We start from the raw sequence: 22,531 nt of genomic DNA on the forward strand, positions 1-22,531 counted from the left end.
TTCATGTGCTGGATACTCAGCATCTATAGATCTAATTTAAATATCTGTCATTCTGGGGCGCCTGGGTGGCGCAGTCGGTTGAGCGTCCGACTTCAGCCAGGTCACGATCTCGCGGTCCGGGAGTTCGAGCCCCGCGTCAGGCTCTGGGCTGATGGCTCGGAGCCTGGAGCCTGTTTCCAATTCTGTGTCTCCCTCTCTCTCTGCCCCTCCCCCGTTCATGCTCTGTCTCTCTCTGTCCCAAGAGTGAATAAACGTTGAAAAAAAAATAAATAAATAAAATAAAATAAATATCTGTCATTCTACCAGGTGTGCAATAACCACCTCATCCTTGTTTTAATTCACCTCATCATTTCAAATGGCTGCAGAGTTTTCTGCAGAAGGGAGTAGTTCAGTCAAGCCTCCAGTGATTCATGTGGAAGTTCTCTTTTTTTTTCTTTTCTAAATAATGTAGCAATTGTTTCTTTTCTGACTACTGCACTTCTAGGACAGAGAAGTGCAATTGCTGAGTTCAAGGGAATACCTTTCCAAAGCAGACTGCACCCCAATTTACACCCTTAGCAGAGGCACTGAGGGCCAGGCTCCCTGCATCTTTGCCTACGCTGTCTTCAATTTTAGTCAATTTGATGGGGAGCTAGTATATCATCATTGTTTCAATTTGAATTTTCCTGAATGCCAGGGAGGTCGAGAATATTTTCTTGGGTTTATTATCAGCCTTTCCGGTGAATTGCCTATTCATATTCTTTGTCCATTTTATCAATGGTTATCCTTATTTGTGGAGACTTGCTAGGCAATTTTATTTAAAAATTGCTCATTCATCCCTTATAAAATTCTTTCTTATAAAACAAAACAAAATAAAACAAAACAAAAGGAGGCCACAGGTTGATTTGGGGGTGTCAGCTCCAGGCAAACCCCACCAGTGGGCCTCCAACTTCTTGAGAAACCAAGGCCAGCAGTGGCCTGGGAACAGGAGCAGCCCTGGGGCAGGTGGGATTGGAGGCCTCAGTGGTCACCTCCCCAACCCAGGTGTGCCCAGTTCCCCATCAGCATCTCCAGGCCCCGTGGAGTCAGAGGGTGCAGGAGGGATCAAGCATCTGAGCACCCATCATTTTGCCATGGGACCTGAGATGCAGAGAAGTCAACTGACTCATATGAGGTCACCCAGGAGTGGGTGGCTCAGCTGGGGTGTCGGCACACAGGCAGGGTTGCAATGCCCCATCCCAGCCCTCCTGCCCCAATCAGCAGCTCAGAGCCTCCCAGCCCAATCAGGGGCTAATTGGAGTGGTGGGGCCGGGCTGTGGATATATAAGAGGAGTGGGCAGGCCTGGCAGCCTCATGCCTGGGGAGGGGGTCAACTACCTGCATCTGTGTCTGCATCTACCCGTGCAATGGCTCCTGGGAGCATTGCCTCCAGTGACACCTCCACCTCCTCAGCATCCTTGACCTCCGCAGTGGGGTCATCTGGGCTGTCTGAGTCTGAAAAGCCAGGTAGGGAAAGGGAGGTGGGGTCCTCGTGAGCTGGTTCCCTGGATGTTCTGGACCCTCCTCTGTCATCCAGCCTCCGCTCCTGGCCCCAGCACCCATCCTGGAAGCCGTTTGAGTTTTCACCTGCTCATTTGGCAGAAGAGCTGATGCCAGAGGTAGCAGGGCCAGGTACAGCCTGGGGGCTGAGGCTGGCCCAACTCCAGGAAAGCGGGCAGAGCGGGGCCTCTCCAGCTGGAGCCCATTATCTTTTGGTGGGGAGGGTGGGTGGCCGGACGCAGCTGCAGGGCAGCTAGTTGGAGGGACATTACATTTGATGCAGAGCCAGGCCTTGAATTCAGGGCTGCATCCCAAGTTTCAATCAACAAACAACGCCTCAGTGTTTCTCTGGATATAGATAGGTTCATTCCCTCCAGGAGCTCCCAGTCTGATGAGCTAGACTGCCTCACTGATGAGATCCCATTTGATAATAGGGCATGCGCCTTAATGTCAGGAATACAGAGGGCTCTAGGAACCCAGAGCAGTTGCCGAACCACTCTGGGAGATCAAGGAAGGCTCTCTGGAGGAGGCAACCCCTGAAAGAGGGTTAAACCTCATCCAGGACAAGAGGGTGAAGCAGGGGAAGCATTCTGAGGATGAGAAAATACTCCTTCCGAGGAAAAGTTAGAGGGTGGGCTCCAGGTGCCTTGGAGCACACGGCAGAGTTGCTCATCCTGGCTTGGGAAGTCAGCGCGGTATATAAATCATGGTGCTGTGTAGGCCTTAAAGCGAGAACTACCTGATGACCATGGGGGACAAAGGTCAACCAGGCAGGGGGAAGAGCATGGGCAGAGGCCCAGGAGTGAGGGTGCTGGGGGAACATCCAGTTATTCACAAGCCCTGCTCTGGCCAGGGGCAGAGTGGCATCACAGGAAGGGGTAGCCTCCCAGGCCTCAGCCAGGGCCTTGGACCCTTACACTGAGGGCCAGCAGGAGGTGAGGGATATGAGAAGAAGGCTGAGACCCTCGGGGTGGGGTGGCGGAGAGAGAATCCCACAAGGAAGGGGTGGAGTGGTGTGGTGGGGAAGGGTAGGGAGGTCCAGGAGGTCGTCCAGGTTCTTGCTTGGGTGTCTGGGTAGGTGTGGTGGTGTCATTCCTGGGGAGAGAAGATGGAGGACAAGTTTGGGGAAAAGCTATGACTTCTGGTCCTCCCAGGATGTAGCAGGCATTGAATGATGCATAATAAGGAATTGAATTCAGCCGCAGGGACTGGGGACAGAGGAGACTTGGGGTGGCTCCCTGGGATAGGGCCTGGTTTGGGGAAGCTGAGGAAGGGTTAGAACACTTCCCACAGGCCAGGCTGGAGGACACTGTAGCTGGGAGGGTACAGATTCCCTAGGGGCTCTATGCCCACTACACAGATGGGAAGACTGAAGCGAGGAAAAGAGAGTGAAACTCCCAAGGTCCTGCAGGTGGCTGACCAGGGACTCCACCCATTCACAAACTTTGGCCCCAAAATGAATATTCCCAGACACTGGGCTCTTCGTGGCCAGGAGACAGCAATGGTTGAATTGGATTAGGTCTCTACGTTTGCTTGACATCTAGAGTCTCTGGGTGTGTTGTTTGTTTGTTTGTTTTCTTTCTACTTCGATATGTGTTTGGGGGAAAATTATATATTTATGTGTATTTAACTAACTGATTCTCTTTAAAAAGTCTAAGTTTTGCAAATTGATCAGAAACCAACATTTATTTTTTTTAATTTAATTTATTTTTTAAATTTACATCCAAGTTAGTTAGCATATGGTGCAACAATGATTTCAGGAGTAGATTCCTTAATGCCCCTTACCCATTTAGCCCATCCCCCCTCCCACAACCCTCCAGTAACCCTCTGTTTGTTCTCCATATTTAAGAGTCTCTTATGTTTTTGTCCCCCTCCCTGTTTTTATATTATTTTTGCTTTCCTTCCCTTGTGTTCATCTGTTCTGTGTCTTAAAGTCCTATGAGAGCAGTCATATGATATTTGGCGTTCTCTAATTTTGCTTAGCATAATACCCTCTAGTTCCATCCACGTAGTTGCAGATGGCAAGATTTCATTCGTTTTGATTGCCGAGTAATACTCCATTGTATGTATATACCACATCTTCATTCATCCATCGATGGACATTTGGGCTCTTTCCATACTTTGGCTATTGTTGATAGTGCTGCTATAAACATGGGGGTGAATGTGCCCCTTACAAACAGCATCCCTGTATCCCTTGGATAAATGCCTAGTAGTGCAATTGCTGGGCCATAGGGTAGCTCTATTTTTAGTTTCTTGAGGAACCTCCATACTGTTTTCCAGAGTGGCTGCCCTAGTTTGCATTCCCACCAGTAGTGCAAGAGAGATCCTCCTTCTCCGCATCCTCGCCAACATCTGTTGTTGCCTGAGTTGTTAATGTTAGCCATTCTGACAGGTGTGAGGTGGTATCTCATTGTGGTTTTGATTTGTATTTACCTGATGATGAGTGATGTTGAGCATTTTTTAGTATGTCAGTTGGCCATCTGGATGTCTTCTTTGGAGAAGTGTCTATTCATGTCTTTTGCCCATTTCTTCACTGGCTTATTTGTTTTTTGGGTGTTGAGTTGGATAAGTTCTTTATAGATTTTGGATACTAACCCTTTATCTGATATGTTATTTGCAAATATCTTCTCCCATTCTGTCGGTTGCCTTTTAGTTTGGCTGATTGTTTCCTTCACTGTGCAGAAGCTTTTTCTTTTGATGAGGTCCCAATAGTTCATTTTTGCTTTTGTTTCCCTTGCCTCCAGAGATGTGTTGAGTAAGAAGTTGCTGTGGCTGAGGTCAAAGAGGTGTTTTCCTGCTTTCTCCTCGAGGATTTTGATGGCTGCCTATCTTACATTTAGGTCTTTCATCCATTTTGAGTTTATTTTTGTGTCTGGTGTAAAAAAATGATCCAGGTTCATTTTTCTGCCTGTTGCTGTCCGGTTTTCCCAGCACCATTTGCTAAAGAGACTGTCTTTATTTCACTGGATATTTTTCCTGCTTAGTTGAAGATTAGTTGGCCATACGCTTGTGGACCCATTTCTGGGTTCTCGATCCTGTTCCATTGATCTGAGTGTCTGTTTTTGTGCCAGTACCATACTGTCTTGATGATTACAGCTTTGTAGTATAGCTTGAAGTCTGGGATTGTGATGCCTCCTGCTTTGGTTTTCTTTTTCAAGATTGTTTTGGCTATTCAGGGTCTTTTCTGGTTCCATACAAACTTTAGGATTGTTTGTTCTAGATCTGTGAAGAATGCTGGTGTTATTTTGGTAGGGATTGCATTGAATATGTAGATTGATTTGGGTAGTATTAATATTTTAACAATATTTGTTCTTCCTATCCAGGAGTTCTTCAATTTCTTTCCTAAGCGTTCTATAGTTTTCAGCATATAGATTTTTTATCTCTTTGGTTAGATTTATTCCTAGGTATTTTATGTGTTTTTGGTGCAATTGTAAATGGGATCGATTCTTTGATTTCTCTTTCTGTTGCTTCATGGTTGGTGTATAGGAATGCAACTGATTTCTGTGCGTTGATTTTGTATCCTGCAACTTTGCTGAATTCATGGATCAGTTCTAGCAGTTTTTTGGTGGAATCTTTTGAGTTTTCCATATAGAGTATAATGTCATCTGTGAAGAGTGAAAGTTTGACCTCCTCTTGGCCAATTTGGATGCCTTTTATTCCTTTGTGTTGTCTGATGGCTGAGGCTAAGACTTCCAATACTATGTTGAATAACAGTGGCAAGAGTGGACATCCCTGTCTTGTTCCTGACCCTGGGGGGAAAGCTCCCAGTTTTTCCCCATTGAAGATGATATTAGCATTGGGTCTTTCATATATGGCTTTTATGATCTTGAGATACGATCATTCTATCCCTACTTTCTTGATAGACCTTCTTGAGGGTTTTTATCAAGAAAGAATGCTTATTTTGTCAAATGCTTTCTCTGCATCTATTGAGAGGATCACGTGGTTCTTGTCCTTTCTTTTATTGATGTGATGAATCACTTTGAGTGTTTTACAGATATTGAACCAGCCCTGCATCATGGGTATAAATCCCACTTGGTCGTGGTGAATAATTTTTTTAATGTATTGTTGGATCTGGTTGGCTATATCTTGTTGAGGATTTTTGCATCCATGTTCATCAGGGAAATGGGTCTATAGTTCTCCTTTTTAGTGGGGTCTTTGGTTTGAAATCAAGGTAATGCTGGCTTCATAGAATGAGTATGGAATTCTTTGTTCCATTTCTATTTTTTTTTGGAACAGTTTCAAGAGAATAGGTGTTCACTCTTCCTTAAATGTTTGGTAGAATTCCCTTGGGAAGCCATCTGGCCCTGGAGTCTTGTTTTTTGGGAGATTTTTGATTACTAACTCAATTTCTTTACTGGTTATGGGTCTGTTCAAATTTTCTATTTCTTCCTGTTTCAGTTTTGGTACTTATATGTTTCTGGGAATTTGTCCATTTCTTCCAGATTACCCATTTTATAGGCATATAATTGCTCATAATATTCTCTTATTGTTTGTAGTTCTGCTGTGTTGGTTGTGATGTCTCTTTCATTCTTAATTTTATTTATTTGGGTCCTTTCCTTTTTCTTGGTGATAAAACTAGCTAGTGGTTTATCAATTTTGTTAATTCTTTCAAAGAACGAGCTTCTGGTTTCATTGATCTGTTCTATTGGTTGTTGTTGGGTTTTTTTTGTTTTTGTTTTTGTTTTTGTTTGGTCTCGATAGCATTGATTTCTGCTCTAATCTTTATTATTTCCCATCTGCTGTTGGTTTTGGGTTTTATGTGGTGTTCTTTTTCCAGTTCTTTAAGGTGTAAGGTTAGGTTGTGTATCTGGGACCTTTTTTCCTTCTTTAGGAAGGCCTGGACTGTTATATACTTCCCTCTTATGACTGCCTTTGCTGCATCCTAGAGGTTTTGGTCTGTAGTGTTATCATTCAGAAACCAACATTTCTAATCACATTTAAATCAGGTTTCATATTAAGCCACTTTTATGCACCTTATAGTGACTGACAGCTTCTCACCCCCTTGATCCTATTTTCTTTGGCAACTTAAAATATCACAGCTAATTGAGATATCTCCATAATTCATGTACCACACAATTCACCCATTTAAAGGGTACAGTGGCTGTTAGTACATTCACTGCTGTGTGTTTCTCTCCACAGGCAATTTTAGAATTTTTTCGTGCCCTCAAAAAGAAAACCTGTGCCCAATACAGTTCTGCCCTTACCCACCCACCATCCCCAGTCCCTGGCAACCACTAATCTACTCTCTAGGATTGTCTCATTCAGGACATTTCCTGTAAATGAAATCCTATAGTATGCGACTTTTTGTGACTGGATTCTTGTACCAGCATGTTTCCGAGGAAATACTTCATTCCTTCTTTTGGCTGGATGATATTCCACTTCATGGTTAAAACCATGCTCTGTTTATTCAATTCATTAGTTTATGGACATTTGGGTTGTTACTTTGTGGCTATTGTAAATAACGTTATAAACGTTCATGTACAAATTTTCATTTGAACATATGTTTTCATTTGTCTGGAGTATACATACCTAGAAGTGCAATTCTCCTATAGCTTTTATTTATGAAAACTTTCAAATGCATGCAGAAGTAGACAGAGTGGTATAGTGGCTCCCATCTACCACCCACACCACTCCCTTCCCTATGTGCCCATCATCCAGCTTCAACACTCACCAGCTCATGGCTACTCTTATTTCACCTACTGTGTTATTTCAAAGCAAATGTCAGATTTATCATTTCATCTATAAATAGTCCAGCATTTATCTTTAATTTTTTAAAACAATTTTTAATTGTGGGATGCCTGGGTGTCTCAGTTGGTTGAGCGACCAACTTTGGCTCAGGTCATGATCTCACGGTTTGTGAGTTTCAGCCCCGCATCAGGCTCTGTGCTGACAGCTCAGAGCCTGGAGTCTGCTTCTGATTCTGTGTCTCCCTCTCTGTCTGCCCCTACCCCACTCATGCTCTGTCTCTCTGTCTCAGAAATAAACATAAAAAATTAAAACAAAAACAATTTTTAATTGATATACAATATTTTATTAGTTTTAGGTGTATAACCTAGTTATTTATATGCATTATGAAGTGCTTACCATGACAAATGTAATTATCCTCTGTTACTGCACAAAGTTATCACAGTATTACTGACCATATTTTCTACGCTGTACATTACACCCCCATGATTTATTTATTTCATTACTGGCCGTTTATACCTCTTAATCCCTTCACCTATTTCATCCATTTCCCTGCTCCTCTCTGGCAACCACCAGTTTGTTTTCTGTATTTGAGTCTGTTTCCATTTTGTTTTGTTTAATTTTATTTTCCACATGAAGGTGAATTCATACAGTCTTTGTCGTGCTCTGACTTATTTCACTTAAGCATAATACCTTCTAGGTCTATCCATGTTGTTGCAAACGACAAGATTAGGGCTGAGTAATAGCCTGCTGTATCTATATACCATATTTTCTTTAATCCATTCATCTCTTGGTGGACATAAGTTGCTTCCATATCTTGACTACTGCAAATAATGCTACAATGAACATAGGGATGCATGTATCTTTCTGAACTAGTGTTTTTGTTTCCTTCAGCTAAATACCCAGAAGTGGAATAACGTTTGAGGAACCTCCATACTGCTTTCCATAGAGGCTGTACAAGTTTGCATTCCCCCCCACAGTGCATGATGGTTTCTTTTTCTCCACATCTTTGCCAATACTTAGCTTTAATTTTAGCCATTCTGACAGGTGTGAGGTGCTATCTCATTGTGGTTTTGATTTGTACTTCCCTGATGATCAGTGATGTTGAGCATCTTTTCATGTTGGCCATTTGTATGTCATTGGAGAAAATGTCTATTCAAGTCCTCTGCCCTTTTTTAATCAGATTGGGTTTTTTTTTGTTGTTGTTGTTGTTATTGGGTTGTAGGAGTTCTTTGTATATTTTGGATATTAACCCTTTGTCAGGTATATCATTTATAAATATCTTCTTCCTTCCAGTAGGCTGCCTTCTCATTCTGTGATGGTTTCCTTAGCTGTGCAAAGCTTTGGTTTTCTAAAAGGATTTTGTTTTCTAAAAGGACTATTTAATTCTTTGAGTGAATCTTTATGGAGCTCCTGGTGTGTGCCCAGCCCTATGTCAGTCACTGGGAGACAGTGTCCAGACGAGCAGCACTCCCTGCCCTCAAGCCTCACTGGCCGGTGGGCAGTAGTGCTGACTAGGGCTGCCTTTGATCCCCCAGGTCCCTTGCCCACCCACTGTGGGGCCTGGCTGGTGCCTGGCAGGTGCTCTGCCAGGCATGTGTGTTACTGATTGGGACTGAGGGTGGCCTGGGCTCTGGGTGACGCCCTGCTGTCCATCCGTAGGCCCGAGCCGTGGTGGCATCCGAGGGCCACGCCGTCACCCTCCCGTGCTGCGCATGGTTCTGGAGGCGCTGCAGGCTGGAGAGCAGCGCCGGGGCACCTCAGTGGCGGCCATCAAGGTTTACATCCTGCAGAAGTACCCAACGGTGGATGTCCTCCGGCTCAAGTACCTGCTGAAGCAGGCCCTGGCCACTGGCATGCACCGCGGCCTCCTGGTCAGGCCCACCAACTCCAAGGCCAGGGGGGCCACTGGCAGCTTCAAAGTGAGCCTGCTTGGGCTGGGGAACAGGGTTGAGGGAGGTCACAGTGTGGGGGAGCTGGGCCCCAGGGTCTGAGCTTCAGTCCCAGCTCCTCCTCCCTGGCCTCTGTGTGCTGTTCCCCTGCCAAGAGGCCTTTCTCCTCCTGTCTTCTCTCTGTGTTTTTCCTGTGTCTTCTCAGAGGTACCTTCTCCTCCAGGAAGGCTAGGACCCTGTCCCATCTAAGACCCCGACAGGGCCTCAGTCCCTGCTGTGTCCACCTTCATTCCCCATTAGGTGTGTTCAGTGACCAGGGACCGTCTCAGCCATGTTCATTTCTGGGTCCTTGGAAGAGCCCCTTCCTGGAATTCTTCACCACGAACGAGGCACACCCAACCATGGGCTCTAGAAGGTCACTGTTGGGTGTGTTCCCCATGCTCACTGGCTCCAAACCCCAGGTCTCCAAACCAGGGCTGGCACATCCCTGGGCCATCACATCCTCCTCTTTCAAAGGGGAGGGTCCCAGAGGGGAGCCATCCAGGCACACCCAGAGCTGAGGGCAGATTTGGCACAAAATCAAGCCCCAGCATGGTGCCACCAGGAAAATCTCAGGGACCCAGACATGGGGCCTGTCTTATCATTGCTGGGCCTCAGCACGTGGCAGTTGCTCTAACAGTAACTGTAGAACACTGTGGAATTTTCTCAGCATACCATGTTCCAGTCCCTGTAGGTGGCTGAGGACAGGAAGTCCCTCGTAGAACTCCTGTGTGGAGGTCAGAGCTTGGATACAAGCCATGCCAAGGCCAGGTGCATAGGGTATGGGGAAGGGGAGCAATATAGGGGCACTGTGGTTGCATGTGGCTGGGTTAGGCTGCAGGGCCTGGGAACTAGTCAGGGAAGTGGGCTGAGGAGGGGAGGAGGCAGGGAAGGAAGCCTGGTGTGTCATGTAGTTAGAAATGTGTGTATGCTGAGAGGGGATTTGTTTCTGGTCTTCACGGTAATGGGGAGCCATAAGATTTGGGGCGCAAAGGGAGGAATGTCCTTCGAGGCAGGCTCTAGAAGAACAGAGACCACCTGTTTGCCAAGAGCCTCCCCAACTGCCTACTGGTCACTCACTCCCTGAAGGCCCCATTGTAAAGATGGGAAGACTGAGGCCAGTGGGAAAAGAGAAGACTTCCTGAGTTGCACAGGAAGTTAGGAACTCTGAGCTATCAGACTTGGAAGGTCCACCCAAGGGGGAGAAAGGAAGCGGCAGGAAGGCATGGAGGTGTGAGGCATGAGGTGGGGGACGGGAAGGAGAGTCAGAGCCCACAGAGATGGAAAGTGTGTGGGTTGGGAGGTCATGGATGGGAGATTCATAAATTAGCATCTCAGAGGACTAGAGTCCGGGCTCCTGGTCGGTGCTGTGCGATTTACTCCCAGGAGCCTGGCTTTGAGACTTCAGGTGCAGGGTAGGGGAGCCCGCCTGCACCCTCCTGACACCCATCTGTGCAGGAGGGAAGAGAGCCTAAGGTGGGTCTAGGAGACTCAGGTCCCCCAGCTCCTAAATGGCCACACCCCTCCCTGGAAGAGCAATGCAGGGATAGAATGGGTCTTCAGCCTCAGGCATTTTGGCCGTGGTCCTGCTCCCCGTGCCCCTGACCACCTTCTCTGCCCCTTCCCTCTTTTGGAACAAGGCGTTCTCTCTGAGCCTCATGTGGGATGTAGGGGTATGAGACCCTGAGACCTCCTGCTCTCCATTCTACCCCACTCTCTCCTCTACCAGTTAGTTCCCAAGCACAAAAGGAAAGCCCAATCTAGGAAGACATCCACCATGACAGCTCCCAGGAAACCCGGTGAGGCCAAGGAGAAGGGTCCCAAAAAACCAAGGGAGGCAAAGAAGGACCCTCCCAACCCAGGCGAGGTGAAAAGGGGACCCAAGAAGTCAAGAGAGGCGAGGACAGGTCCTACCAAACTGGATGCAGCCAAGGAGAAGGCTCCCAAGAAGGGCAGCCAGACCAAAGACCAAGAGGCAAGACTGAGTGAGGCCAAGAAGGCCTCCCAACAGCCAGACAAGGCCACACAGGACCTTCCCAGTGCCACTGGCCCAAGAGGAAAGTCAAAGGTCAAAGGCAGAAGGAGCAACCAAGGTAGGTGTGTGAGTGGGGTGAGAGGAGGGCCTGGGCACAGGGATTTGTGACAGCCATTGGATGTGAGGCAGGACGGAGGGAGAGGCCTGCTCTGGGGAGGGGATTCCTTATCTAGTAAATGTGCCTGAGTGCTTGTCTTGACCTAGAGAGTTGGAGAACCCATGGTAGCTGTGGAGGGTAGGCTTAGGGAAGGGAGAACCCAGAGAGAGGAGGAGCCTGACTCCTCTGAGAGGAATCAGGGGAAGCTTCCTGGAGGAGGTGTCCCAGGGAGGACAACAGGCTGCGCAAAGACCCAGAGGCATGAAGAGGGTAGAGCTTTTGAAGAAGTGCATATAGTTCGATGTGCAGCGTGAGAAGCAGAAGGGAAAGACTGTGAAGGGCAGCTGGGAGTCCGGACTGTATCTGGAGGACAAGCAATAGCCATGGAAGGACTTTGGGGAACAGCTAGGGTACAGGGTATTGTTTTATTTATTTATACATATATATGTATATTATATATACATATTATACATGCATATTATATATACATATATATACATATTATACATACATATTATACATATATATGTATGTATGTGTGTATTTAAAAAAAATTTTTAACGTTTATTTATTGTTGAGAGAGAGAGAAAGAGTGTAAGTGGGGGAGGGGCAGACAGCGAGGGAGACACAGAATCCAAAGCAGGCTCCAGGCTCTGAGCTGTCAGCACAGAGCCTGACACGGGGTTCAAACTCACTGACTGTGAGATCATGATCTGAGCTGAAGTCGGACGCTTAACTGACTGAGCCACCCAGGCACTCCCAGGGTATTTTTAAAAATGTTTCACAGCTGCCACGTGGAAGACAGGCTAAAGACTAGAGGCTAAGAAAGACCTGTCAGGGGTCTTTATTGTGAGTGAGTGCAGAGTAGGGGGTGTCTGCTTGGTGCCTTGCTGAGGGTGAGGGATGGTCTTCCACAGTCCAGTCAATCCCGTCGCACCCTCCCCCCACCCACCCCGCCAACCCATGAGAGATGTTGTTATCCCTAGTTTGCAGACTAGAGCACCCAGGCTCAGAGTGGTCAAACAATTTGCCCCAGGTCACAGAGCCTGTGAGTGACCAGGTGAGGACAGGGGTCCCTGAACCTTCTGCCCACCAGCAGCTCCTCCTGAAAGGGGTCCTTCCCACATTTCCTCCCTCACTCTCTGACAGATGGTGAGGCCCACAGGAAAACAAAAGCTGGGAGTCAGAATTCAAAATCCACGGTCCCCAAGGTAGGTGCCTGCATGACTCCCCTGGTCTGGGTCTCCGCAATGAGCAGGCCAGAGCGTGGGTATCCCGCTGGAAGGGACCGTGGGGCAGGGGGTAATTTGCTTTTGTACAAAGCCCAGTTCACTGACTTTTGTCTGGCCCTCTAGTGCTCTGAGGATCATCCTCCCCACTTCACAAGTAAGAGACAGGCTTAGAGAGGCGGGGTCCCTTGTCTAAAGCCACCCGGAGCTAGGATTTCAGCCCTATTCTCGTGGGTTCTGAGCTATGTGTGAACCCTGCCTGGCTCTGTCATCTTGCCCCTGGTTTGCTTTCTTATAGGATAAGAATAGTGCTGCTTCTCCAGCCAAAAAGAAAGAAAACAAGGTCCTTAAAGAAGTTGTTGCCTGTGGGGCCAAGGTGGGGCCCAAAGCCAAGGCCACTGCTCCTCCTAGGGCCAGTGGGTCTAAGACAGTGCCTGCACCCCTGGCCAGGAAGACAGGGGCCCCCAAGGGCCCGAGAAAGCCTGGCATGCCCACCAAGGCCTCGTCGTCCAAACTGGCCAGTAAGAAAACAGAAGCTGAAAGCTAGAGCTGGGGTGGAGAGAGACTGAGATTCTGCTCGAGTTTTTATTTCCCAAAAAACCATTACTCTATTTATTTCATTGTAACCTATTTATCAATAAAGGTGTTTTTCCCCTCACAAATTGGTGTGAGGAGAGGCTGAAGTCCAAGGATTTGGCCGTCTGGGGCTTGGGCCCAGGTGGGAACTCCTGCCCTGCAGGGAGACAGGTTGTACAATGTAAAGGGTTCAAGGCCTGTGGAGGCACAGAAAGGGTGTTAAACCCAGCCTGATATCTGGGACTGCTTCCTGGAGGAGGCAGCTTTTAATCTTAAAGGATGAGCAGGAGACAGCTGAGGGGAAGGATGCTGCAGGCAGAGGACCCAGCATGTGAGGTGGGGCTGGACAGTGTGGTAGAAGGAAGGGGTTTGTGGCTCTGAGAGGAGCATGAGGTGGGGGTAAGGGTGAGGGTTGGGGGAGACGAGGGAAGGTAGACTTTCTCCTGGGGGCAGTGGAGTACCAGGGAGGGTTATAGGCAAGGGGGGTGGGGGGGAGACTGAAGTGGTGTGTGTTTAGAAAGAGCCCTCTGGCTGCAGAGAGGTGGGTTTGAGTTGCTGAGAGCGGCCAGAGACGATTCAATGCCTAGCAGTGCCCTGTTCTAATCAGCAGAAGGAGGGGAGAAGCAAAGGCCCGGCGGTGGGAGCATGCTTGACAGGCTCAAAGAGCTGGAGGAAGGTCCGTGTGGCTCAAGTCCAATGAGGGGGCAGTAATGGGAGATGAGGTCCAGGGTGCTGTGACATTTGTGAGACTCTTCCCATGGAGAGGTGGAGTCTACATCCCTGCCCTTTAAATCTGGGCTCTGTGATTGCTTGAACAGTAGAATATAGTGGAAAGGACATTATGATGGTTTCTGGGCCCAGATCTTAAGAGACTGGCAGCTCCTACTCCCTGTGTGTAGTGTTGGTTTTGGTTTTGGTTTTGGTAGTTGCTCTTAGAACTCCACCACAATGCTGTGGGAAAGCCCAAGCAGCCGGTGGAAAGGAACAGAGGCATCCCAGTTTTCAGCCCCAGCTGCAATCCCTGACCAGTTTGCCAGTCGTAGGAGTGTGCCCCCTTGGATCCAGAACTTCTGGCTGTAGTCAGCTGCCTCGGTTGACACCATGGCCGAACCCTGTCCCAATTGCAGATGCACAGGCAACGGACAGTAGTGTCCCCTTATCTGCCCTTTCGCTTTGTGTGGTTTCATTTACCTGTGGTCATCCATGCTCCGGAGACAGGTGATCTTTCTGACCTATTAGCTGAAGGTCGATAGTAATCTCATGCTACGTCAGGGTGCCTACGTCATTCGCTGACTTCATCTCACCACATGGGCCTTTTATCATCTCCCATCATCACAAGAAGTTATTTTGAGAGACAACATTCACATAATTCTTATCATAGTATAGTATTATAATGGCTCTGTTATTACTTGTTGATCTCTTACTGTGCCTACTTTATAAATTACACTTTATCAAGGGAATGTATGTCTAGAAAGGTACACAGTATATATAGGGTTCATACTGTGCAGTTTCAGGCATCCACTGGAGGTCTTGGAATGCATCCCCCGCAGAGAAGGGGGAACTACTGTAAATAAATGCTGTTGTTTTAGGCCCCTGACATTGGGGTGGTTTGTTATGTGGCAGTAGATAACCATGACAAGGACTGCAGGGTAGACCAGGGCTAGACCAGGAAGGGCCTTGTAAACCAGGGTAAGAACTTTGGGTTTCGTTGGTTTTCGTTGTAATTGTGAGGAGGAGCCATTAGAGGGTCCTGAGCAGCAGAGTGACAGCAGGGGACACGGGCAGCAGTGGGAGGCCCGCTCCTGCAGCAGGGGTCCAGGTGAGGGGAGGGCTTAGAAGTGGTGGATTCTGGGTAAAAGTTTTAAGACAGGTGCATGGAATTTGCTGAAGGGTTGGATGTAAGAAAGGGGTCACTGATGAGTCTACAGTTTGGGGTCCACACAGCCTGGTAACTCGACAGTGACAATTTCCTGGGGTGAGGACTTGGTTCGGGCAGGAGGCTGCAGAGAGGTGGTCAAAGTGGTGACCACTGAGCACAGGCAGGGCAGAGAAAAAATGGGTGAGTTAGAAGGGAGAGGGAGGTAAACTGGACAGGAATTGGGAAAGAGGGCAGATGGGAGTCAAAGGGAAACTGAGGCAGGCCAGCATGGGGCATGAGGCAGTTCCCTTCCTGTCCCTGCTCTTTCTTTTTTTTTTTTTTTTTAATTTTTTTTTTTCAACGTTTATTTATTTTTGGGACAGAGAGAGACAGAACATGAACGGGGGAGGGGCAGAGAGAGAGGGAGACACAGAATCGGAAACAGGCTCCAGGCTCTGAGCCATCAGCCCAGAGTCTGATGCGGGGCTCGAACTCACGGACCGCGAGATCGTGACCTGGCTGAAGTCGGACGCTTAACCGACTGCGCCACCCAGGCGCCCCATGTCCCTGCTCTTTCAAAACCCTACCCTCCTTCCTCGAATCCCACACGAGGCTTTTTCTAGCTGTGCTGACAGCCTCCCTGGGGTATCTGTAGTGTGGCTGCCAGCAGGGCCCCGAGGGTACTTTGAGCAGATGGCAGGGGCTGGGCCAGCACTTTCCTTGGAGACGGTCTGGTTGTGCCTCTGCTCCTTTCATGGTTTGGCAGGGGGTTGTGGGAGGCACCCGGCCAGGCTCTGGGGCGGCATTCCGGGGCCTCACAACTCCACGAGCTAGGACCGGGTTAGCATTCCTGGCCTGGCAGAGGCCGGGCAGCATCCAGTACCCGTGAGACATGGACGAGTCTCCTCCCCGCTTGAGGACACTGCGCTGAAGGTCTCCACCTCCCATGACCCTCGGACAGCGAAGACACTCCTGAGGCTGCAAGGCAAGTCTTCAGGGCCCCAGATAAGAACTGTGGACAATTCACAGAAGTTGCCCACCTTCCATGTAGAGAAATGACCCCAGAAACCAGAGCTTTCCTCCATGTGCAAATGTGTTGTGAAACTTCAAGAAGGAATTGCATGTTAATCAGGCATGAAAACAGGCTGCAGAATATTTAATGACACGGAAAGATGTTACTGACATATTGTTGCATGGGGGAAAGGCAGGTTACAAAATGGTGTGTACACCCTGGTCCCGAATTTTATTCAGCCCCCAACCCAGGCAGGCACACAATCTGGACCAACATTCTCTGAGACATTGACCTCGGGTGGGTTCGCATAGCTTTATTTTCTAAGTGCTTTTTGTACTTCCTGACATTTCTGCAGGAAACCTGTGTTCACAAATCACACCAAAAAAAAAAAAAAAAAAATCCCTATCAAATGTGTCAATAACTTAAATTAGAAAATCTGCTTAATAAAAAGGAATCAGTGCTCAGAATAGAAAATTTGAAAAGATAAAGAATCTGTCCCCACCCCGAAGCCAGTACAGGAAAAGGCTATTTTTAAAGCTAAAAATTGTTTATTTTTCTTTTCTCACTTCTCTGTTCTCATTAATTCTAGAACTGGTATTTGTGGGATTTTGTTTCAATTGTATGAATTTTTCTGTCCTAGTTCTTATTCTTGAAAAATGTATGCTTGGTTTTTCCCCATTATGACAGAAAAATAATGAACTTGAGTAGCTTCTACTTGGGAGCCAGTTTGCTAATGACCTTTTCCCAGGGGATGGAGTTGACCACCCCCCCGCCCCAGTGTCGGCCCCGAGCCAGCAGGGTGGGCCGGGGGTTCTGTGGCAGTGCTGACCCTGAGGAAGGTTAACTGCTGTGAGGAACAGATTGCCCCACTGGAAACAGTCCAGGGTTACACCGGCCTTGGGGAAACTGCGTATTTCCTCACGTGAAAAAATGGGGTTTTCAAGATTGATGAGATATGCAAGGGGCATGTGTAAACATCAGCTGTCTTCCTAGGACAGTCACCTTGACCTCCCCACCCATTTGGGGTCCACTGTGGAGACCGCCTGGAGGAAGCACAAATGAGAAGAATAGGGAGGCCGTGCAACCTGGTTTGTGTCCCCACTTTGCTGCTCCCTGGCTATATGACCTGCGGGGGTGGGGGGCGGAATTCCTCCACTGCATTGAGAGTTTCTACATCTGTAAAATGGGCATAATATTCTGTTCCTCACAGGCCTGTTCTAAAGGTAAGTAGGAGCAGGACCCACGTGGCAGCTATGACATCTTCCTGGAGGTCCCATGGATGCCCTCCAAGCTCAGGAAGGTCGGCTATGGGTCAGGCCCAGAGCAAGCAGACATTGTCCCACTGAATCCTGCCATTGCCTTCCCAGAACTAAGGTATCTGCCCAAGCTTGTGAACGAGGATGGCAGAGGCAGGGCTCTAAACCTGGCTGCCCTCTCCTTTCTACTACAAGCTCACCTTTCCCTCCTTGGCCATCTCAGGATAAAGGCTGGAGCCCACGCAGGTTTTCCCATCAGGCTTTTATTATAAAGAAGGTTCCAGAGCTTCCCAGCCACCCCCTCCAGCCCAGCCCCCACGGGCTCAGAGCCAGTCCCAGTGCTGGCTGGGTCTGCTGCAGGGGGAGCCGGGTCAGCCACGGAGGGTTGCTTCTGACAGGAACAGAATGGGTGATTTTTTTTCAGGCCTTTAGTGGGGGGGTCTCTGCCAGGTCTGCCTGTCCTCTGGAACAGTCATTTCCAGTGTTATGTTGGGAGCCCCTAGGGACCCCTCCCCGGGTCCTCTGCACAAGCGGCAGCTATTCACAGTTGGCGCGTGAGAAGTTTTTTAATATATAAAAGCTTTAAAAAAAAAAAAAAAAAAAAGTGGTGCTATCTTTAGAAACACTTCCAGCAAGATCAAGTAGCCCAGCTACAGCCTTGGTGCAACTTAGCCCCCTCCCCTCCCTTCAGCACCTGTCCCCTTGTCCTCTGCCCGCCCCAGCTTGTGGGAAAGCCCACGGAGCCTGCCCACGGGCCGTGGGCACTGCCCACTCCACCAGCAGCAGCTCAAGCAACCACAATCTGACACCGCTTGAAACCGTGTGCCACCAGAGTCCTCTCTGGGTGACAGCAGATGGAGACAACATTGTGGTGGCCGACGCAGAAACCGATCCAGGGCTGGTGCAAGGAGGCCTCCCCTCTGCCACATTGGATGAGGTAGTGTTTCCGGCTGCGGCCTCTGGGCCGGGGGGCTCTGCTTGAGGGCGCTGGGCCATGTAGGGCAGGGCTTCAGCAGCAGTGGTGGTGGTGGCAGAGCTGGGGGTGGGGAGGCTCTGGCCAGGCTGTGCTGGCGGGGGCAGGGGCTGGGGGTGGGTGGGCGGCAGGAGCCTTACCAGGCACTGGCTGCAGCTTTCAAGTCCCCAGCCCAGAGATCGGGTCTGGGGGCAGGTGGGAGGGGCCAGAGAGAGGTGCCCAAGGGGCCAGGGCTGGGGGGTTCCTCTGCCAGGCTCAGAGGGGCCCTTCCATTCCCCCCTCCCCAGAAGCTGACTCTGCTCAGTCATTTCCCAGCCGCAGTCAGAGGCACGGGGATCAAAGTGAAGTCGAGGGCAGCGTGTCCCTCCCCAGCACCGTCTCCCACAGGCTCAGGCCTCACTGTAGCACTCATAGATGTTGTCCTCCATCAGAGCCACCACCTGCTCAAACTTGTGCTGCAGCTGGGTCCTCCGGGCAGTGGGGTTCGCCTCCAAGGCAGTCATGATCTGACAGGGAAGCAGGGGGCAGCTGGGTCACAGCCCAAGGCCCTGGGCCCCAGAGGCTCCCACCACAGTGGGGGAACAATCTACTCGCTGCCTGATTTCTACTGCTGGCAACCAACACCTAAAGCGCAAATGTCCTGGGATGTGAATACTTGAGCAGGAAACTTTCCTGGGGTTTTCCTGAGCAGAGTGCAGGTGGGCAGGGTGGAAAGCCGGTGGCGGGGGGGGGGGGGGGGGCCATGACCCCAGGCCCGCAGGCGTACTCACCTGTGTGCGATACCTCTTGGCATATTTGTAGATCTCAGCCATGGCCACGTTGGTGTTGAACTCGTTCTGGTATTTCTGTAAGGAAGCAGGTGGGAGTGGGGAGAGGTGGTTAACCCACCCTTCAAAACAGGCCCTGGCCCAGCCCCAACACTTCCACACAAGCCTCCAGCTTCCCGCAGCTCCTCCTTGGGGGTCAGGTCCCGAGCCCACAGGGCCCCTCTGGAGCCCGCCGCACCCGCGACTCCTCGGCCAGGTGCGCGTTCATCTCCTGCTCGCTGAGCGGCGTCATGTCGTGGATCTGCTTGTAATAGCGCTGCACGATCTTCCGGTACTCAGGAATCTCCTTGGCATAGAGGAGCTTGTTGGTCGGAGAATCCTGGGCAGAGAGGAGTGGGGCGGCAGGCAGATAAGGCGGCGGGCGGAGACCAGATCTGTTTCTGGAAAAGCCCTCGTCCGTCGGCCACACAAAGGGCCCCATCACTTTGGACCAGGGGCTCTTTGCCCCCTCCCAGTGCTGCCCTTTGGCATGGAACCCCTGCCCTATTTTCTATGGGACTGAAGGGGGAACCACTTCCTTTAGGGGGAAAAGTGCACAGGCTCTGTGCCAACTCTTTGTCGCACGCTGGCTGTTTCGTTTGTATCCTCGCTTAGGGTTATGGGTCTTGGTGGCTAAGATTGTTGGAAGCCCGATTGCTGGCTCAGTGGAATATTTCCCACTGCATGTTTCCAACGCCTGAAAGCAAAACGTGCCAAGTACGCTCCCAGTTCTTTGTCACGGGCATCCTGCCTACGGAGACCGTATGTGAGAAGTGATGGCATTCTCTCTCTCTCATGGCCTCTGAAAGTCATGGGCTGAAGGTAGGGCCATGCACCCGCCGTCCTGTAGTGCCTAGTCTAATTATACCATCTCGTTAATGTTCACAGCAGCCAGCATTGTCCCCCGCCTCCCTGCCCCTGGCCAGGTAGTTCCCTCTGCCTAGAATGCAGTTCTCCCTCCTCTCCACTCTCTAAAACCAGCCGGATCCTCCCCCTGCAGCGCTCTTGGGGATATCCCTCCCGTGTGCATCTCAGAGGTCTTGGTCACCTGTTCCCCTCTGCCCACTCTTTCACTCAGTGCCCACTCAGAGGCTCTTGACCATCAGGACTGCTACTTGGAGCCTGGCTGATTCCTTCATGATACTGTACCTGACCAAGCAGGTTTCCCACATTGATACTGGCTTCCCCGGGCCTGGCCCTATGGCCTAAATGTTGGAAGGTGGTGCTGGGCACACCTGAGGCAGGTGCAGGGTTTCTGACCACAGGCGCCAGTTTCTGGGCACCTGCCTCTGTTGGAACATCCCTGCTCATCCCATGTCCCCACCACCCACTCTTCGCCCCAGCCATGAGCTCCTTGGGTTCCTCTCCCAGGAAGATCTGAGGCCCACGCACCCCACCTGGGCACCCTCCTCCCACTCTGACAGTGGGCTGCCCGCCCCAGGAGCAGCAGACCTTGCCCAGCTGGAGGTCGGAGATGGAGCAGGCATCAATGAAAGCCTGAGCGATGACGGAGAGGCAGGCGTCGATGTGGTCTGTCTTGTCAATGTCGAAGACAAACTGGGGGTTCTTCAGAATGTTTACCCAGAACCGGAGAGGAAGGCTATGGGATGGGAGTGATGGAGGTGGGGTGAGGGGTGGGGCAGCAAAGGAAGTGGTCGTTGAGGGGTTCGAAGGAGGGAGGCAGCCAGGCCCAGAGGACAGGCTGGCTTTACTCCCTGCCCCCCCAAGGCCAGAGGGGCTTAGACCCAAGATGGAACCTCCGTTTGTTCATCCATAAATAGGGTTGATGATCATCTCTGCCAGCTGTAGCAGCTGAGGGGCCAAGAGCCGGGTTTCTGGCATGCAGCAGGCAGGACACTGGGGCAGGGGCTGCAGGCCCAGGCTACCTTCATACCCGCTCCCAACCCCCCACAGAACCTTCTGCTCTCACAAGGGAGCCTCAAGCCAAGTCCTGGTTCTCATTAGAAGCGCCCCCCCCCCCCAACCCCGCCCTGCCTGGCAGCACATGGCTCCTCCTCCCAGCCCTTGCACGGCAGCAGGAAGTCCACCATTAGCTGGGGCCACTGAGCAGCCAGAGAGGGCTGAGGGAGGGCAGGGCCTGGATCTTTGGCCTTGGTCTCAGGAGGCCAGAGAGGGTTGGTAGTGCCCCCACCCCAGGGCCACCCACTGACTCAGCAGCTTGGAGTGGAAGACCCTCCCCCAGAGGTCTGAGAAGCCCCTGCAGCTGCACAGAAACTTCTACGCGTCATTTTTACTGAGGTTCAGGCTGAAGTTTTCAACAAGTTGTGGGGTTCTGTGACCTGGAAAGCCTTAAAGGAAGGCTATGAACTGGGTATAGGAGTCAGATCTCGTGGGTTTGAGCCCGGTTCTGCCACTGCAAGGGCTGTGTGATCTTGGGTGGGCACTGCTCTGTGAGCCTTGTGCTTCTCATCTGTCAAATGGAGCTGAGGGTACCCGCCCAAGAGGGGTGGAAGAGAGAAATGATGGTAAGGACAAAACTTATACAATGCTTGCTTTTAGTTAATTCTTACAATTAAGGTGGATCACTTTTATTGCCCTGGTTTTACAGCTGGGAATACTAAAGCACAGAGAGGTGAAGTCACTTATCCAAAGTCACACAGCTAGGAAGCGGCAAAAGAGGAACTGAATCCAGGCAGGTGGACTGAGAGACCAGGGTCTGAACTGCTGCACTATTGCTGCCCACGTTGAAACAATGAAGCCGCACATCCCTCCCTGCCTGCCCGCCGCCCACACACCATTGGCCCACCAACCTGTTGGTCTTCCATATGTGCAGAGTGTCAGGATCTGAGATCCCCCTCTTCTCAGCCTGCTCCTCCAGGAAGTCAAAGAAGTACTTGACGGCCAGTGGCGGCTTGTCTTCACGGATGCTCAGGATGGCCTTGAACAGGTCATCCAGAAACTTCTGCAGTGTGCCCTGCAGAGGAGTGGGGTGGCTACGGTCAGCCCAGGGCCATGTGGGGAGGGGAGTGTGCACCTCTCCTAGCTTCAGGGAGCTCGGAGTGCTTGGGATGGTGAATGGGAAAGCCATAATCCTATCAGGCTGGTCACCTAACTTCTCTGGACCTTGGTTTTCTTGTCTGTGAAATAGGTTAGTGAAATTCTCCTCCCAGGGGTACTGAAAGGACTAATCCAGATACTGGAGCACAAAGCGGGGAATGGGTAAGGCCACCTGAGCTATGTGACCTTGGGGGCAGTACTGACCCCTCTGGGCCTCTGCTGCCCTGTTACTTTGGCTAATACGGAAGTTGTCTGTTAGGCACCTTTCATGGCTGTGAGCAAATCACTCCCCAGGAGCAGCACAAAGCCCTCAGCCTCTCGTGCAGGGAGCCCTTCTGCCCCCACAGAACTCTACCCCCCCCCACCATACCCAGGCATGTGCAAATAGCTGGCCCGTTGACAGGGAGGAGAGGTGAGGCCCACCTTGGTGGACAGCAGGCGAGTCAGGTAGATCTCTGGTAGCACCTTCTTGCGGTGGCTCTGCCGGTGGGACTTCTTGGGCTCTGCCAGCTCGTCCGTGGGCAACACCTAGGAGGC

At 50.4% G+C, this 22,531-nt stretch overlaps 2 protein-coding genes across 3 annotated transcripts in view; one reads left to right on the plus strand and one right to left on the minus strand.

Moving 5' to 3' along the window:
• The first annotated feature begins 290 nt into the window (after window positions 1–290).
• LOC123606008 (histone H1.8) lies at window positions 291–13,178 on the plus strand. Its single transcript, XM_045493892.1, has 5 exons — window positions 291–1,485; window positions 8,866–9,125; window positions 10,864–11,227; window positions 12,416–12,477; window positions 12,794–13,178. The coding sequence occupies exons 1-5, from the start codon at window positions 1,113–1,115 to the stop codon at window positions 13,040–13,042; spliced, it is 1,308 nt and encodes a 435-aa protein (XP_045349848.1). The 5' UTR covers window positions 291–1,112; the 3' UTR covers window positions 13,043–13,178.
• A 4,262-nt stretch (window positions 13,179–17,440) lies between these two features.
• PLXND1 (plexin D1) overlaps window positions 17,441–22,531 on the minus strand; it is a 60,534-nt gene continuing 55,443 nt past the window's right edge. For both annotated transcript variants that reach the window (XM_045493890.1, XM_045493889.1), the window contains exons 31-36: window positions 22,418–22,522; window positions 21,748–21,911; window positions 20,429–20,576; window positions 19,176–19,316; window positions 18,941–19,015; window positions 17,441–18,676 (exon numbers count right to left, since the gene is read on the minus strand). In XM_045493890.1, the coding sequence (XP_045349846.1) occupies window positions 18,560–18,676; window positions 18,941–19,015; window positions 19,176–19,316; window positions 20,429–20,576; window positions 21,748–21,911; window positions 22,418–22,522 (750 nt within the window). In that variant the 3' untranslated portion in view covers window positions 17,441–18,559. The remainder of the gene's footprint in view (window positions 18,677–18,940; window positions 19,016–19,175; window positions 19,317–20,428; window positions 20,577–21,747; window positions 21,912–22,417; window positions 22,523–22,531) is intronic.

This window comes from Leopardus geoffroyi, chromosome A2 (genome assembly GCF_018350155.1).
Source record: "Leopardus geoffroyi isolate Oge1 chromosome A2, O.geoffroyi_Oge1_pat1.0, whole genome shotgun sequence".
Taxonomy (NCBI): domain Eukaryota; kingdom Metazoa; phylum Chordata; class Mammalia; order Carnivora; family Felidae; genus Leopardus; species Leopardus geoffroyi.

Excerpts from the sequence above, each read along its gene's own strand:
- LOC123606008 (XM_045493892.1), top strand. The coding sequence starts at position 1,113 with ATGGGACCTGAGATGCAGAGAAGTCAACTGACTCATATGAGGTCACCC. Across the intron at positions 11,228-12,415 it reads AGGCAGAAGGAGCAACCAAG|ATGGTGAGGCCCACAGGAAA; the intron begins GTAGGTGTGTGA and ends ACTCTCTGACAG. Across the intron at positions 12,478-12,793 it reads CAAAATCCACGGTCCCCAAG|GATAAGAATAGTGCTGCTTC; the intron begins GTAGGTGCCTGC and ends GCTTTCTTATAG.